This window comes from Macaca nemestrina, chromosome 10 (genome assembly GCF_043159975.1).
Source record: "Macaca nemestrina isolate mMacNem1 chromosome 10, mMacNem.hap1, whole genome shotgun sequence".
Classification (NCBI taxonomy): Eukaryota; Metazoa; Chordata; class Mammalia; order Primates; family Cercopithecidae; genus Macaca; species Macaca nemestrina.
In genome coordinates this window covers 82,726,991-82,742,293 of record NC_092134.1, presented here as the reverse complement: position 1 = coordinate 82,742,293, position 15,303 = coordinate 82,726,991, and the positions used below count along the sequence as shown (strand labels likewise).

Sequence of the window (15,303 nt, the reverse complement as noted above, 5' to 3'; positions counted from 1 at the left end):
GTGGATCCCGAGGTCAGGAGATCAAGACCATCCTGACTAACACGCTGAAACCCCGTCTCTACTAAATAATACAAAAAATTAGCCAGGCATGGTGGCAGGCGCCTGTAGTCCCAGCTACTCGGGAGGCTGAGTCAGGAGAATGGCGTGGACCCGGGAGGCAGAGCTTGCGGTGATCCGAGATCGCGCCACTGCACTGCAGCCTGGGCGACAGAGTGAGACTCTGTCTCAAAAAAATAAAAAGGGCTTGCCTGGTGCCTGGCCTCGGAATAACAGGGGCAGGGCCTGCCCTTCCCTGAGAATTTCTGGTCAGTGGGTACAGAGTTTGAATGGTACTACCTGCCTGGTAAGAACTAAAATTAAAATGTGGCTTTAGGCTGATGACAACCCTGGGCACAAATGATCTCTGAAAGGATACAGACTCCGTGGGGGGTGGGGCTTAGGGTTTCCACAGAGAAAGATCCACTGAATGTGAGCTAATAGATAAAACCACTGTAGAAATAATCTACCGTGAGTGAGAGTGGAAAGAAAGCACCAAACACCACGATTAAGACCCTAAGCTCTGATTTGCTCAACACCTATCAGTGGCAGAGCTGAGATTACAGTCTAGAGCAGCCTGACTTTGAAAGCCCATTTCCTAGGTCACTTGGCATATTGCCTCTCATTCTGTCCTGTCCTCAAGTAAAGATTTTCTGGTTAATTGTGGAGCTCTAACAATTGCTGCATATTTGATTTAGCTTTCAAATAGGCCGTAAATGAAAACAAATTTCTTTTTACCTCAATATTTTCAATAACAATTAGTTTTGTAAACTCTTTTTTTTTTTTTTTTTCATAGATATGGGAAGATACTTAGAGAAACAGTGTTTGGAGATTCATTGTGGGTAGAGTGCCCTGGAGTAGTTACTAATAGTGAGTGCCCCTTCTCTCAGAAGTATCTCAGCTAGTCAGGTAACTCATGGACCTCTTGCCACTTAGCTCTCAGACCAGTTTTTCAGTCCCTAGCCAGCTCTCTATACACACAGACAGATTGTTATGGAATGCCAGAAATATCTGGGGTAGTTCTGAAAGTCCCCCTAACCCTTGTCTGCTGAATCAGTTACCTGCTCCGGTTAGGTATAGTGTTTGATTAAGCTGCTCAGAATTTGTAGCTCAGGGTAGGTTCTGGTTGGCCCTGCTTCCAGAACTAACTTTTTGATCATCTTTTCTGTATATTCTTTTTTTGTTGTCATATTTTGGGAAGTGTTCTGCAATCTTTATGTGCTTTTATTCCTAGGCTGCCTTCTTGGGTCTCTAAAGATTTTCCTTCTTTAGCTTCAAATTTTTCCCTTGTCTACATAGAAACTTCCTTTGCCTTTCTTGAAGGTATTTCTGGAAGTCCTAAACTCCCCTAATCCACCAAGGCGAGATAAAATGACACTCTTCTGCCTGACAGTACCCCATCCCACTGAAACACACGTGCACACTTCTTTCCATGGGTTCTAGATCATATATTATTGTCCTGGTGGTGGTTTTATTTATTTATTCTTTGAAGTTCCTACTTGGCAGTCACCTCCCATTTCCTGGCCTAGTTCAGGTGACAAATATTGTAGTGGTTATTAGAATGAGTTCTTCATTTCAGTGAGTCTTGACTTACCTGCCATTCTAAGCTACAGTGTGGGCCTAATCTTGATATATGAACCCAGTTGTAGGAACTTAGTAGCAGGTACTGTCTTTCTAGGAGCTTGTCCAATTTACATAATATCCCTCAGGTGGACTGGCTCTTAGATGTTACTGTCCTGTCGCCAAGGCATATTTTCACCCTCATGAATCTTTTTGTTTTTGAGATGGGATCTCGCTCTGTTGCTCAGACTGGAGTGCAGTGACACGATCATAGCTTACCGCAGCCTAGATTTTCTGGGCTCAGGCGATCCTCCCGCCTCAGCCTCCCGAGTAGCTGGGCCTACAGGCACACGCCACCTGTAGGCCTAGATACTTGGGAGGCTGAGGTGGGAGGATCGCCTGAGCCCAGGATGTCAAGACTTCAGTGAGCCATAATCGCACCACTGTGCTTCAGCCTGAGCAACAGAGCAAGACTCTGTTTAAAAAAAAAAAAAAAAATTCCATCATTCCTCTCCCCTATTATCCTCTTCCTCCTAGATTTCCTCATAATCTCTCCCCCACCTTTTTCCGTCCCCAGGTAAACATTGATCTGTTTCCTGCCACTGTACATTAGTTTGCATATTCTTGAACTTTATACAAGTAGAACCATACAGTCTTACTTACTTTGCAGGGGATGTGGATGCCTGGCTTCTTTCACTCTGTATAATTATTTTGAGAGTCATTCATGTTGTTGTGTAGATGACAAGAGTGGATCATTCCTTATTATTGCTGTAGGATATACTATAATTTGTTTATATAATCCTTTGTTGATGGACATTTGGGTTGTTTCTCATTTGTAGCTATTACAAATAAAGTCCTTATGAACATTCATGTACAAGTCTTTGTATAAATATATGCTTTCATTTCTCTTGAGTAAATACACAGGAGTGGAATGGATAAACAGTATAGTGTTTAAATTTTTTTTAAATAAACATTTTTAGATAATATATTTTCTAAAAGAACAGGGCCATTTCCTGTTCTTTGTTCAAAGAACACATGGCTGAGGAAGAAGAGTGCTACAGCAGCTAAGAAGTTAGTAGGCTGGGCATGGTGGTTCATGCCTATAATCCCAGCACTTTGGGAGGCTGAGTTGGGAGAATCCCTTGAGCCCAGGAGTTCAAGAACAGCCTGGGCAACATGGCGTAATGTTCTCTCTACAAAAAAATACAAAACATTAGCTGGGCATGGTATTGCCTGCCTGTAGTCCCAGTTACTTAGGAGGCTGGGGTAAGAGGATCACTTGAGCCTGGGAGGGCAGGGCTGCAGTGAGCTGGGATTGCACCACTGCATTCCAGCCTGGGGACCAGAGCAAGACCTTGTCTCAAAAAAAAAAAAAAAAAAAAAGTACTTAGCAAATTTAGCACTTTTCTTCCCTTAAAATCAGCAAGCTAAATGTTTTTGTTTATTGACTGATTGATTGATTGAGACAGGGTCTGGCTCTGTTGCCCAGACTGGAGTGCAGTGGCACAATTGTGGCTCAGTACAACTTCTGCTTCCTGGGCTCAGGCCATCCTCTCAAGTAACTGAGACTACAGGCACACGCCACCATACTCAGCTAAGTTTTGTATTTTTTGTAGAGACAGGGTTTTGTCGTATTGCCCAGGCTGGTCTCAAACTCCTGAGCTCAAGGAATCATCCGCCTCAACCTCCCAAACTGCTTGGGATTGCAGGTGTGAGCCAGTGCGCCTGGCCAACATGCTAATTGTTTATATGTTTACTAATTGGTTATAAATGGATTGTAGGCTTCTGGTGACCAGTATTCAATGGTGCCTTGTTAAAATCACAGCAGATTATAAACTGAAAGGCAAACTATGTTATCAGAAGTGTTTTCTATTGTGTATTCGTTATATATAAGAGCTTAGGGGAGATGTTTTATTTATAAGTGATACCAGTCATGAGTTTATTTTTAATCAGAGCAGAATCAGTAAGAAAATGATAAATTTCTATTAATTTAATTTTGCCCAGATTTCTACAAATTCATAACAATTTCCTGGGTGACAAATTGCTTTTAAAATAGTAATATTTAAGGGAACTTGTTTTGATTTTTAAAAAGATACAATCTCAGAGCAGTGCTACATTTTATGTAGGCTTCACCACATGATCATCTTTTAACTTTACCCAGCTAGTTTCTTCTCTGTGGCCATAGGGTGACTTAGTCATAGTAAGCACCTCATTTCTCAGGTGGCGTGATTTGGTATTATTTTCTTCTACCAACTGTTAGTCAGTTTCTGCCATCTTTCCTTTCATGTTTATAGGAAGAAATTAGCCATTTAAATTACTCTTAGGAAGAATTTCAGGTTGTTCCAAATCAAAAAGAAATACACACTCCTTTTAACCATTCTCCTGGGGATTAGAAGGGGCATTAATGTTTATTGGCCAGGTGCTATGGGCTGGCACTACTATGTATGCTTTCTGTACAGTGTCTTTGTTCATGGTCTCCCAGCTACGGTTAGGAAAAAGGCAAGTTTCCTTAGCTTGTCTTACAAGGCCCTTGGTGGCCCAGTGCTGCCTTACTTGTCTGGTCTCATCACCATGACTATCAGTCTTGCATCCTGTGCTCTGGCTAGCCTCTGTTTCTTTAATATCTTCAAAAAGTTTTCTGTCCCTTCTAAGCTTTCTCATGTGCAGCCCCCTCTACCTGACCCTGTACTTTCCCTACCTTTCATAACTAATTCCTACTTACCCATTAGGCCTTGGGTTAGGTCTTACTTCCTTGGGTGGCTGCCTTGATTCCTCTAACTCATCTCAGTCCCGTAAGAGTAGGGACTATGTCTTCTTGCCCAACTTTTTATTCCTACCAACTGATGTAGTGCTTAGTGTGTTTGTCAAATGGGCAAATAAGCAAACAGTCTTCTCAGATGGGTAATTTTATCCCCAAGTCACATAGCTAGTAAGAGGTGCATCCCAGACTTTGAATGGAAGACTGATACCAAAGCCATGTTTTTTCTACTATGCTAAGCTGCCCCATAGTTGTAAGTCATTAAACACTGAGGACTGGCAGACAAACAGGGTAATTGAATTGAAACAATATACCTAATTGCATGATTGATCCAATATAGAAACATAATGAAGGCCGGGCGCAGTGGCTCATGCCTGTAATCCCAGCACTTTGGAAGGCCGAGGTGGGCGGATCACGAGGTCAGGAGATTGAGACCATCCTGGCTAACACGGTGAAACCTCGTCTCTACTAAAAATAGAAAAAATTAGCCAGGTGTGGTGGCGGGCACCTGTAGCCCCAGCTACTTGGGAGGCTGAGGCAGGAGAATGGTGTGTGTGAACCCAGGAGGCAGAGCTTGCAGTGAGCCGAGATCATGCCACTGCACTCCAGCCTGGGCAACAGAGTAAGACTCCCTCTCAAAAAAATTTAAAAATTAAAAAATTTTTAAAAAAAGAAACATAATGAAACCAATTTTACATAAACCTAATCATGAAAATACTGGTTTTACTGTCTTTTGAAAATTGAGTTATTCTGATTTTAAACTTAAACAAATTAAAATACATGATACAGTAAAAGCAGCCTGCAAATCCAATGGAGATTGTGGAATCTTGAGATAAGTTACCTTGAAAATACTTTATTCTTAAGGTCAAATTCACCTGTCCTGTGGGCCCTATCCCGACTTCCTCCTTTTTTTTTTTTAACATGTTTGCTGAGACAGGAACATTTGCCTCCTGGGGTACAGTTGAAATGTTAGAATATTTTCTGCAAATTACACAAAATGCTTTTCCTTAAAGGGTTATAGATACGATTATTTCTTTTTTTCTTGAAATTTTCTTTTAATCACCCCCCTTTTACATGTTAGATCTCATTCTTCTTTATGGACCTCATCACTTTATCTCTTTGGGATCTGGTCACTGTTTATCTCTCCACCCTCATTTTTTTGCCTTACTCTTTAAAGTCTTTGGTCTATGTACAAAGAAGTACTTGAAATCCCTGACTCAGGTTGGTCCCCATCCTGTGAAATGCTTTGATAACTCCCATTTCTTAGCATCTGTTTTATCTTTTGAAATTATCTGTGGGCTTCTGTGTCTCCTGTAAGCCTTTTTAGGGCAGTTACTGTGTCATAAGCACTCATACACTTCAAACCCCCAGGACTTGACATAGTTCCTGGCACATATTGTGATTAATACTTTTTAAAAAGCAAAAACAATCCGTCTCAGGCCTCAGACCTCCCTCAATATGAAATAATAAGTTGGAGGTAGTACAGAACAAGAAGCAAGGGCATAGTCATTATATAACTCTCTGGGTATTTTTTGTTTTTGAGATGGAGTCTCACTCTGCCTCCCAGGCTGTAGGGCAGTGGTGCTATCTCTACTCACTGCAACCTCTGCCTCCTGGGCTCAAGTGATTCTCGTGTGCTTCAGCCTCCCGAGTAGCTGGGATTACAGGTGCACACCACCATGCCCGGCTAATTTTTGTATTTTTAGTAAAGACGGGGGTTTCACCATGTTGGCCAGGCTGGTCTTGAACTCCTGACCTCAAGTGATCCATCCACCTCGGCCTCCCAAAGTACTGGGATTACAGGCCTGAGCCACTGCATCCAGCCCATTATTTTAACTTTCTCTCTTGCTCTGGGCCTGCAGAATTTGACTTCTGGATTAGATGAGTTTTTTGTGGTTTAGGTTCTCATTGTGAGGTGTCAGCAGTTTTCCAGCCCCATTAGTTATGTGTTTGGCTCTTTGAACCAAAGCAGAACATGAACCTACGGTGTCACCTGAGTTAGAGGAATGGATTCTGCAGTACTAACCACAGAATGTTTAATTTTTAAAAACTGAATGAAATTCAATCCACAAATTGTAAATCATAACACCCAGAAATCATTTAGAAAGATTTATCTCACATTAGACCAAATGCCCTCTTTAACTGTGTGCTTCATAAGCTTACAACCCTGGAATAAATTCCTGACTTCTGTTTTCCCTGGCTTTTGCTTCCCTGTATTTGGTTGAGTTTCCCACCCCCCCGCACGCTTTTCTAATTTAGGCCTATTTCCCTGAAGTCAGAGCCGAACTGAATACAGACATCAGTGGATTTCTCACAATTCTTCTCCAGCTGAAAATTAAGGAAAGAAATCCTGATGCTGTGCCTTTTCCTGTCATGCATGGAAAGCTTACCTATGCCCCCTGACTGGCTGCCTTTTCTACTAAGGCCATGAATACCTCCAGGCTAAGGATTGTTTACACCACTTCATTCCCCAGCACCTAGCTCACTGTTTGGCACATATGTTTTTTGTTTTTTGTTTTTGAGATGGAGTCTCGCTCTGTTGCCCAGGCTAGAGTGCAGTGGTGCAATCGTGGCTCACCGAAACCTCTGCCTCCGAGGTTCAAACAATTCTCCTGCTTCAGCCTCCCAAGTAGCTGGGATTACAGGCACTCACCACTGTGCCTAGCTAATTTTTTGTATTTTTAGTAGAGATGGGGTTTCACCTTGTTGGCCAGGCTGGTCTCGAACTCCTGACCTCAGGTGATCTGCCTGCCTCAGCCTCCCAAAGTGCTGGGATTACAGGCATGAGCCACCATGCCCGACCTGAGACATACATTTTTAGCAGGAATTAAGTTTTTATGTCTCCCTGTCAAGATCATTTCCTTAGAGACGAATAAATACTTTGTCAAAATCAATGTAGCATCATATCACAAGTAGAGATTCAGGAAGACATATAAGTACTTCAGTATTATTTGAACATAAGTAGATGGACTAGAAAAATTTAGATACTGATTAAGCTTACAGCAGAAAAGCAGAGAATGAAGTTTAAATGTTTTGAAAGAGTTTAAAAGAAAACAATTAAAAATTACCTGTGGGGTTAGGCTATTTTATTTTTGTAGGCTTTGGTCCATAGACGTTTCCTTGAGATTCCTGAGAAACTTTACATATTAATCTAGCTTAAGAATGAGAATGTTTTGCTGGTGTCGAAACTGAATGTGTGACCAATGAGCAAAAACTGAAAAGTCTCTGTTCTAGGTAGGATCGAGAACTTCTTTTTTTCTAATTCCACACAGACACATCTTCGGCCTCTGAGGATGAGGGCTCTCTGAGACGCCAAGCTGCGCTCTCTGCTGCCTTGCAACAGAGCTTACAGAATGCTGAGTCCTGGATCAACCGTTCAATTCAGGGATCGTCCACTTCTTCATCCGCATCTTCTACGCTGTCCCACGGAGAGGTCAAAGGAACCAGTGGGTCTCTAGCTGATGTATTTGCCAATACTCGAATAGGTAGGAGCTGGATCTACCCAAGAAGTCTAAATTACATTCCATTTGGCTCCCAGTATCCAGGAAATAGTTTATGGTTTGTGTTAGGTTTTTCAGTATGGCCTAAAAAAAAGAATTAGAGAGAGCATGACAGTTAATGAGGCAAAGAAGGAAACACCAGCAATACATTTGTCACAGGAATAATAGGTATCACCTGCATTATTGGTGCGTAGTTTTGCCCACCTGAAGCCATAGCTATTTCCATAAGCAATACTCAAGCTGCAAGATATAACACCAGTCTCAGTGTGGAATTATCCCAGCTGAACAATATTCGATCTATTCAAAGGTTAAAATATGTAACATCTTAGATTTTTCCCAGGATTGTTATCTATATTCTGTTAAACCAAAAACACTAAACCTGAGCAAAATCTATGCTGAACCAATATCAGTGAGGCCTTTTGTCTTGACTGGATTTGTTGTCCTTGCTGCTGTGATATTGCTACACTGAAGTGTGCAGGCTAAGGATATTGGTACCCTGTGAGCTGCTATCGATACACTGCAGATGCTACTGTATAGAGTGTAGCTTTTGCTTGCTCCTGCTTTATGTTTTGTGTGTGTGTGTTTTTTAAAGAGTTGTGACATCTGCAGATAAAGGTACAGCTCAGATCTGTTTTTGCTTAATTGGTTGTTACAAATTACATCAAGTAATATGTGTTAACATTATGTGTCTGTGATATCTTTCCCTTTTTTTCTCGGCAATCAGTGCAGTTTGGTGTCTTAATGTTCATCTTAGTGACCTGTCTGTATCACCTAATATATCTTTATTCTGTTAACTGATTTCTAAAAAAAGAAAGACTTGGAAAAATTTCAATTCAAGACTATAATTTTTAAAGAAATAGCTACCTTGAGGGTATGATTGCCCTCCTTAGAAACCCACATGCCAACAGCTGATGACTTGTCCTGCACGCTTAGCTCTGCCCTGCCCTGCCCTGCCCTGCCATTTCCTGAGCTTCCTGAAGCAGCTACAAAGATTTGCGTATTCACTACCTCTCCAGTTGTGGAGCAACAGAGCCATGGTTACTGAGGTTTTATTTCCACATCTGTCTAAAAAAGACCATTATTACTTGTTAAATATATTATCCTAATACCCAGTTAACTTTTACCTGAATTTTTGTTAACAAGAGGTTTCATCCAACCTTATATTTTTAATTGCTTCTACTACTCTGTGAAAAGTGATTGGTTCAGTTACTCACAGAAACCATTTTATCCACATTATTGCTTTTTGGATGTTTGTCTTAACAGTAGTAATTAATGTTCCTAATAGAAAAATTCAAAAATATAAGTAAAAGAAAAGTAAAATAACTATAATCCTACCTCCCATGGGTAATACTTTAGTGTTGTTACTGTAGTATATATTCTTCTAGATTTTACTTACATATGTAAGATTTTGGTTTTGACTTTACAAAAATGAACTGTCCTAAACATAATGTTAATAGCCTGCTTTTCTTAGCAGTATGTGATGAACATCTTTTATATCATTACCATTACACTATTATTTTTATGGTTTCAGTATACACTATTGTGTGACAGTGGCAGTATTGCCACTTAATCGAACTTAGTGGATACTTCCAGAAGATACTTTGAACAAAAACCTGAATGTGGAAAAAGAAAAGAATAACAGAGGGCCGGGCGCAGTGGCTTACGCCTGTAATCCCAGCACTTTGGGAGGCCGAGGCAGGTGGATCATGAGGTCAGGTTTATTTGGTCCCTGGTTTATTTGGCTGTTCCTCTATTAAATAGTATCCAATTTTTTGCTATTATAAAAACTGTTGGATTGAACATGCTGGAACACACAACTTTGTGCATTTGTCTGATTATTTCCTTAGGTTGTATTCCTATAAGTTTGAATTGCTGGACCAAATAAAAATGTCTGTTTTAATGCTTTTTGTTACCACATTATCCTACAGAAAGGTATACTAGAATATATGTTAGTATACTTAAAACTTTAAAGACTATTCGACTAGTAATTATAGACTTAAGGGGCATAGAGACCTTACCCCCAAATCTATTTTAGAAATTGTTTGTATTATGCTTTTTTCCTTTTTTAGTTTTACAAAAAACTTAGAAGAAAACATCTGGAGAAGTAAGAAGAAGGAAATTAGAGGGAGGAAAATATATGACTTACAAGAATCACAAAAAGCCACTAAAAACTATGTGGTGTTTTTTGTTGTTGTTACATGCCCCTGTTGCACAGGGATCTTTTCCAGTTTACTCATTCAGTTTCTCCATATTAAGAATCTTGAGACCTGGTGTAGTGGCACATGCCTGTAATCCCAGCACTTTGGGAGGCATTGGTGGGAGGATCGCTTGAGCCCAGGAGTTCGAGACCAGCCTCGGCAGCATGGCAAGACTCCATCTCTGCTAAAAATACAAGTATTAGCTGGGTGTGGTGGTGTGAACCTGTGGTCCCCATACTTGGGAGGCTGAGGTGGGAGGCTCACTTGAGCCCAGGAGGTTGAGGCTGTAGTGAGCTGTGATTGCACCACTGCATTCCTGGCTGGGCAACAGCGAGAGACCCTGTCTCAAAAATAAAAAGAATCCCTATGTGCAGTAGAGTAGAATAACACTATTTAGTCTCTACTTGGAGCAAGGGAAGAACCTTGTCTGTCAAGGAGATCCAAATTACCTATGGATTATTGTATAAAAGTTAAAAGTGAACTTCATCTAGGTTTTTTTTTCATCTGGAAACTTGTGCAGTCTGACCCACTTTCAAGATATGAGTTTGGTCTTTGGTAGAAGGGGAAACATTCTAGATAAACTATCATCAAGAAATGTTCAAAAGACTACAATATTAGTAGCCAGTTATGATCTTATTTGGTTCCATTTTGAGGTCCCTGCAAGTTTTATTATGATTATTCTATAACACTGGATTTCTACCAGCCTTTCTGTGTAGAAAATGATGTTTTGAGAAACACTGAATGTGTGATTTGATCTTACTAAGGCTACTCAAGTCTTACAAGATAATAATTTTGTAAAGCTGATATACCCTGACTTTACTTATTGTTCTCCCTTTGTGTCTTGCTAGTAGAATCTGATTTTTAAAGGTTGTTTTACAAGAGCCAGTACCCCCATTTATGTACTTTTCTTCCTTGTTAAAAAACAAAACCCCAAAGATTTAAAGGTTCTTAGTTTTGCTGCTAATATAAGTCTAAATTTTGTTTACTCCTCTCAGAGAATTTCTCTGCTCCTCCTGATGTCACTACAACTACCTCTTCCTCCTCCTCATCTTCCTCAATTCGCCCAGCAAACATTGACCTGCCCCCCTCGGGGATAGTTAAAGGCATGCACAAAGGATCCAACAGGTCCAGCCTTATGGATACAGCTGACGGTAAGGAGTTGTTTTTGGTAGCTCAATTGTAGTGTAAACTAAACTAGAAAAATTCAAATTATGAACAATAGCTCCTAACTAGCCCAGCAGTTGCAGAACTACACTGTACTTGGCCCACTAATAACTAATCCTGGGTACCTTTTTTCCATCATCTGCACGGTGGCAGTATTGCCACTTAATCGAACTTAGTGGATACTTCCAGAAGATACTTTGAACAAAAACCTGAATGTGGAAAAAGAAAAGAATAACAGAGGGCCGGGCGCAGTGGCTTACGCCTGTAATCCCAGCACTTTGGGAGGCCGAGGCAGGTGGATCGTGAGGTCAGGAGATCGAGACCATCCTGGCTAACGTGGTGAAACCGCATCTCTACTAAAAATACAAAAAATTAGGCGGAGCTCGCAGTGAGCAGAGATCATGCCACTGCACTCCAGCCTGGGGAGACAGAGTGAGACTCCATCTCAAAAAAAAAAAAGAATAACAGAAAAGGAAGATTAGGTGAAATCCTTAAGCCATGTATTAATAATAGTACCATATTTGTTCTCTATTGTCATAAAACTTATTGTGTGCGTATTTGGTCTCCTCGAAAGAGAAGGAAACTGTGGACAAAGGCCAAATGGCCTTAGAAATGAAAGCTCCTGAGGGAACTGAGGAACTAAAATATCCTTACAGTCAACGAATTTTAACTTACCATTTTTTCCCTTATAGGTGTTCCTGTCAGTAGCAGAGTATCTACAAAAATCCAGCAGCTTCTGAACACTCTGAAACGACCCAAAAGGCCTCCCTTAAAGGAATTTTTTGTAGATGACTCTGAAGAAATTGTGGAAGGTAGTAGTAAAAATACCAAAAACATATATTCATTAAATAAATTTATCTTAAGCAGTTACTATGTGTCAGGTACTATAGGATTAAAGAATGAACAAGACACAATTCTTGGTTCAAAGAGTTCATCATTCTCTGCTCTTTTTTCCCTAATGATCATCTGTATTTTAGATCTTAGATGAAAATTAAGGAGGGAGGGAGGAAGAGGGAAGAAAGGCAAAGAGATAACCATGAAACATATAACTGTCTTTGGAAATAAACTCTTTGAAATTAGGAACTATCCCAAATACATGATTTTATGAGTTATTTATATTTGGCATTTTCTTGGATGTGGATATCAAATTCAACCTCAAAAGTTTGCCTACTCTTTTTTTCATATAATGTAGTCCTTTTGTGAATCAACCAATTGCTACATATATTTCTGCTTTCTACAAGACGGCGTGTTCAATGGTGAAAAGTTTCAAAGATTTATAAAAATACAGTTATTTCCTTCATGTTTACAGTTTAGACAGGTGCTAAAATATATCCATGTGAATAGCTAAGTATTAAGGATCTATCAGCCAATATAAGCACTTCTGAGAAGGGAAGAAATCAGTTCCATCCGGGTTAGGAAAGGCTTCACAGAGGAAGTTAACAGTGATTTATTCATTCAGTAATTTTTAAATTATGGATGAAATCATATATCTAGGATTTAATAGGGAAGGGGAATGGGTGTGAGTATGGATAAAATGAGAATGGCCATTTGATAAGTATAGAATGATGACAATAGATCTAGACAAATAGATCTACCTAAGAAAAGCTTTTGTTGAAAGAGCTAAGCCTTGGTAGCTTTGTAGTCTGTTTTTATGTCCTGAGACTAATAGTAATAGGTTTTGATCACATCAGCTTGTTAATAGAATTAGTTACATTGGTAGACTAGATCTGGTCTTAGCCCAATTTATGCCGCAGAAAGCAACCTGACATATGAGGTTAAGATGAGTATATGTTTCTTTTTTTTTTTTTTTTTTTTTGAGGCGGAGTCTCGCTTTGTCGCCCTGGCTGGAGTGCAGTGGCGCGATCTCGGCTCACTGCAAGCTCCGCCTCCCGGGTTCCCGCCATTCTCCTGCCTCAGCCTCCCGAGTAGCTGGGACTACAGGCGCCGCCACCACGCCCGGCTAATTTTTTTGTATTTTTAGTGGAGACGGGGTTTCATTGTGTTAGCCAGGATGGTCTCGATCTCCTGACCTCGTGATCCGCCCGTCTCGGCCTCCCAAAGTGCTGGGATTACAGGCTTGAGCCACCGCGCCCGGCCGAGTATATGTTTCTTTAGGAATCACTAAACTCATTGAATGGTGGATGTCTTTCATGATGTACTGATGTTCAAGATGCCCATGCCAGCAAAAGCCTCTCCAGTGTTTCTAGCATTGGTATTGACCAGGCACGTGAAGGTCAGGGTTTAACAGGAATCTTACCTGAAAAAATTGCATTGGCAGATTAGAACTAACAACTTTCCATTAATTACCAATATAAATGGGCAGTAGTTGCTTGTTTGAGTAATTGTTACATTTGGAAAAGAAAAATACCAGTATGTCTTTGGAAATCTGAAAGAGCATGCCCCAGAGTCTGCATTGAAGCCTAATGGACAATGGTGATAATGTCAGCTTTCATGGCCAGAAACAATGCCTACTCTATACATAGTCTGTCCAAACAAATAAAATACTTATTTAGAAACACTCGTGTTTTGTTTTTTTTTTTAGTTAATCTGGTGGTTTAGGGTCTGGGAATATACAAAGCAGAAGGACAGTTGAAACATTTATTATTTACCCTAAGGCAGCAAATTGGGGAGTGAAACTATTTCATGAATTTTATGTTAGTAGAAAAATGAATCAAGGCATCTTAAGTACAATCCCCAGATTTGTCATTGAGCTATATAAAATATCATTTATTTCATATTTCATTTGCCCATCTAAGATTTGTTGCTCATTCTGTCCCTTCTCCCTTTCGTGCCTCTTTTCCTCCTCTCTTGTTCACCTGGCTAATTCCTGCTCATCCTTTAAGACTCAGCTCAGACATTTCCTCCTCCAGGTGGAGACGTGCCCCACTTCTGCCCTCCTTGTCCATGCGTCTGTCACGCACTGCTCATGTTTTCCTAGCCTTAGCGCTGAGTCTGTGTGTGTTTGTGTCCCCTGGTGCACTCTGGATACTCCACAAGAACTCAGATTCCATATTCCTTACACCAGGCACTTACTAGGCATAATGTTTGTTCAAAGAATTATGTGTGCAGCATTTATTTTCTCAATGTTTATCATATCCTGTGAACATAATTGGCACTCAGTAAATACTTGACTTTTTGTTGCACGTGTAAATTATCTTTCCTGCTACGAAAATGCAGGATTTGACCGGGCGCAGTGACTCACACCTGTAATCCCAGCACTCTGGGAGGCCAAGGCGAGTGGATCACCTAAGGTCAGGAGTTCAAGACCAGCCTGGCCAACATGGTGAAACCCCGTCTGCTAAAAATACAAAAATTAGCCAGGCATGGTGGCGGGCACTTATAATCCCAGCTACTTGGGAGACTGAGGCAGGAGAATTGCTTGAACCCAGGAGGCAGAGGTTGCAGTGAGCCAAGATTGCTCCTCTGCACTCCAGCGTGGGCGACAGAGCAAGACTCCGTCTCGGGGAGAAAACAAAATGTAGGATTCTTTTTTTGATTTTTATTGTTTGAATAATGCTTGTTCATTTTAGAAAAATTAAGAGGATTTTTGTTTTATCTGTAAAAGGATATGAAATATTCACCCCCAATCTCTGGAATAAGCATGTTAATAATTAGCTCCCCCCTAAACACACACCCAAATTCAATTCAGCTGACATTATTGAACAACCTTGAAGTATTAGACACTATAGGCAGTAAGGGGAGTAAGAGCCACCCCTTTCCTCAAGAAGCCATAAGCCTTTGTGGGGGAAAACTTGTACACTAAAAGGAGTCCTTGAGGATCCTCAGTGCTTTCCTAAGGGCAACGTGGGAGCACTAAGGAAGCAATAGTCTCCTCAGGGAGTAGTTGGGAATTGTTCCCAGAGAATGTGCTGTTTCAGCCGAGTCCTGAAAATGATGAGGAAGAGTTCACCAGGAGGCAAAGGGATTGGCCATAGGAGATGAGTGCAGAGGTGTGGAGACATGGGATATTGTGGTTTATGCCCATTACCTGTTGGAGTGAAGTAATGACCCTGAGGTATAACTGTTACTATCTCCATTTTACAGATGAGGAAAGCCAAGCTCAGGTAAATCAATTTGCCTAGGGTAA

At 40.7% G+C, this 15,303-nt stretch overlaps 1 protein-coding gene across 4 annotated transcripts in view; it reads left to right on the top strand.

The window, feature by feature from the left end:
• The window catches only part of LOC105474366 (disco interacting protein 2 homolog B), a 263,589-nt gene that overhangs the window by 170,628 nt on the left and 77,658 nt on the right, over positions 1–15,303 (top strand). For 2 of the 4 annotated variants that reach the window (XM_011728987.2, XM_011728985.2), the window contains exons 5-7: positions 7,627–7,839; positions 11,048–11,203; positions 11,909–12,031. In XM_011728987.2, coding sequence (XP_011727289.1) covers positions 7,627–7,839; positions 11,048–11,203; positions 11,909–12,031 — 492 coding nt within the window. The remainder of the gene's footprint in view (positions 1–7,626; positions 7,840–11,047; positions 11,204–11,908; positions 12,032–15,303) is intronic. The other 2 variants (XM_011728986.3, XM_011728988.2) reach the window with 2 other exon arrangements.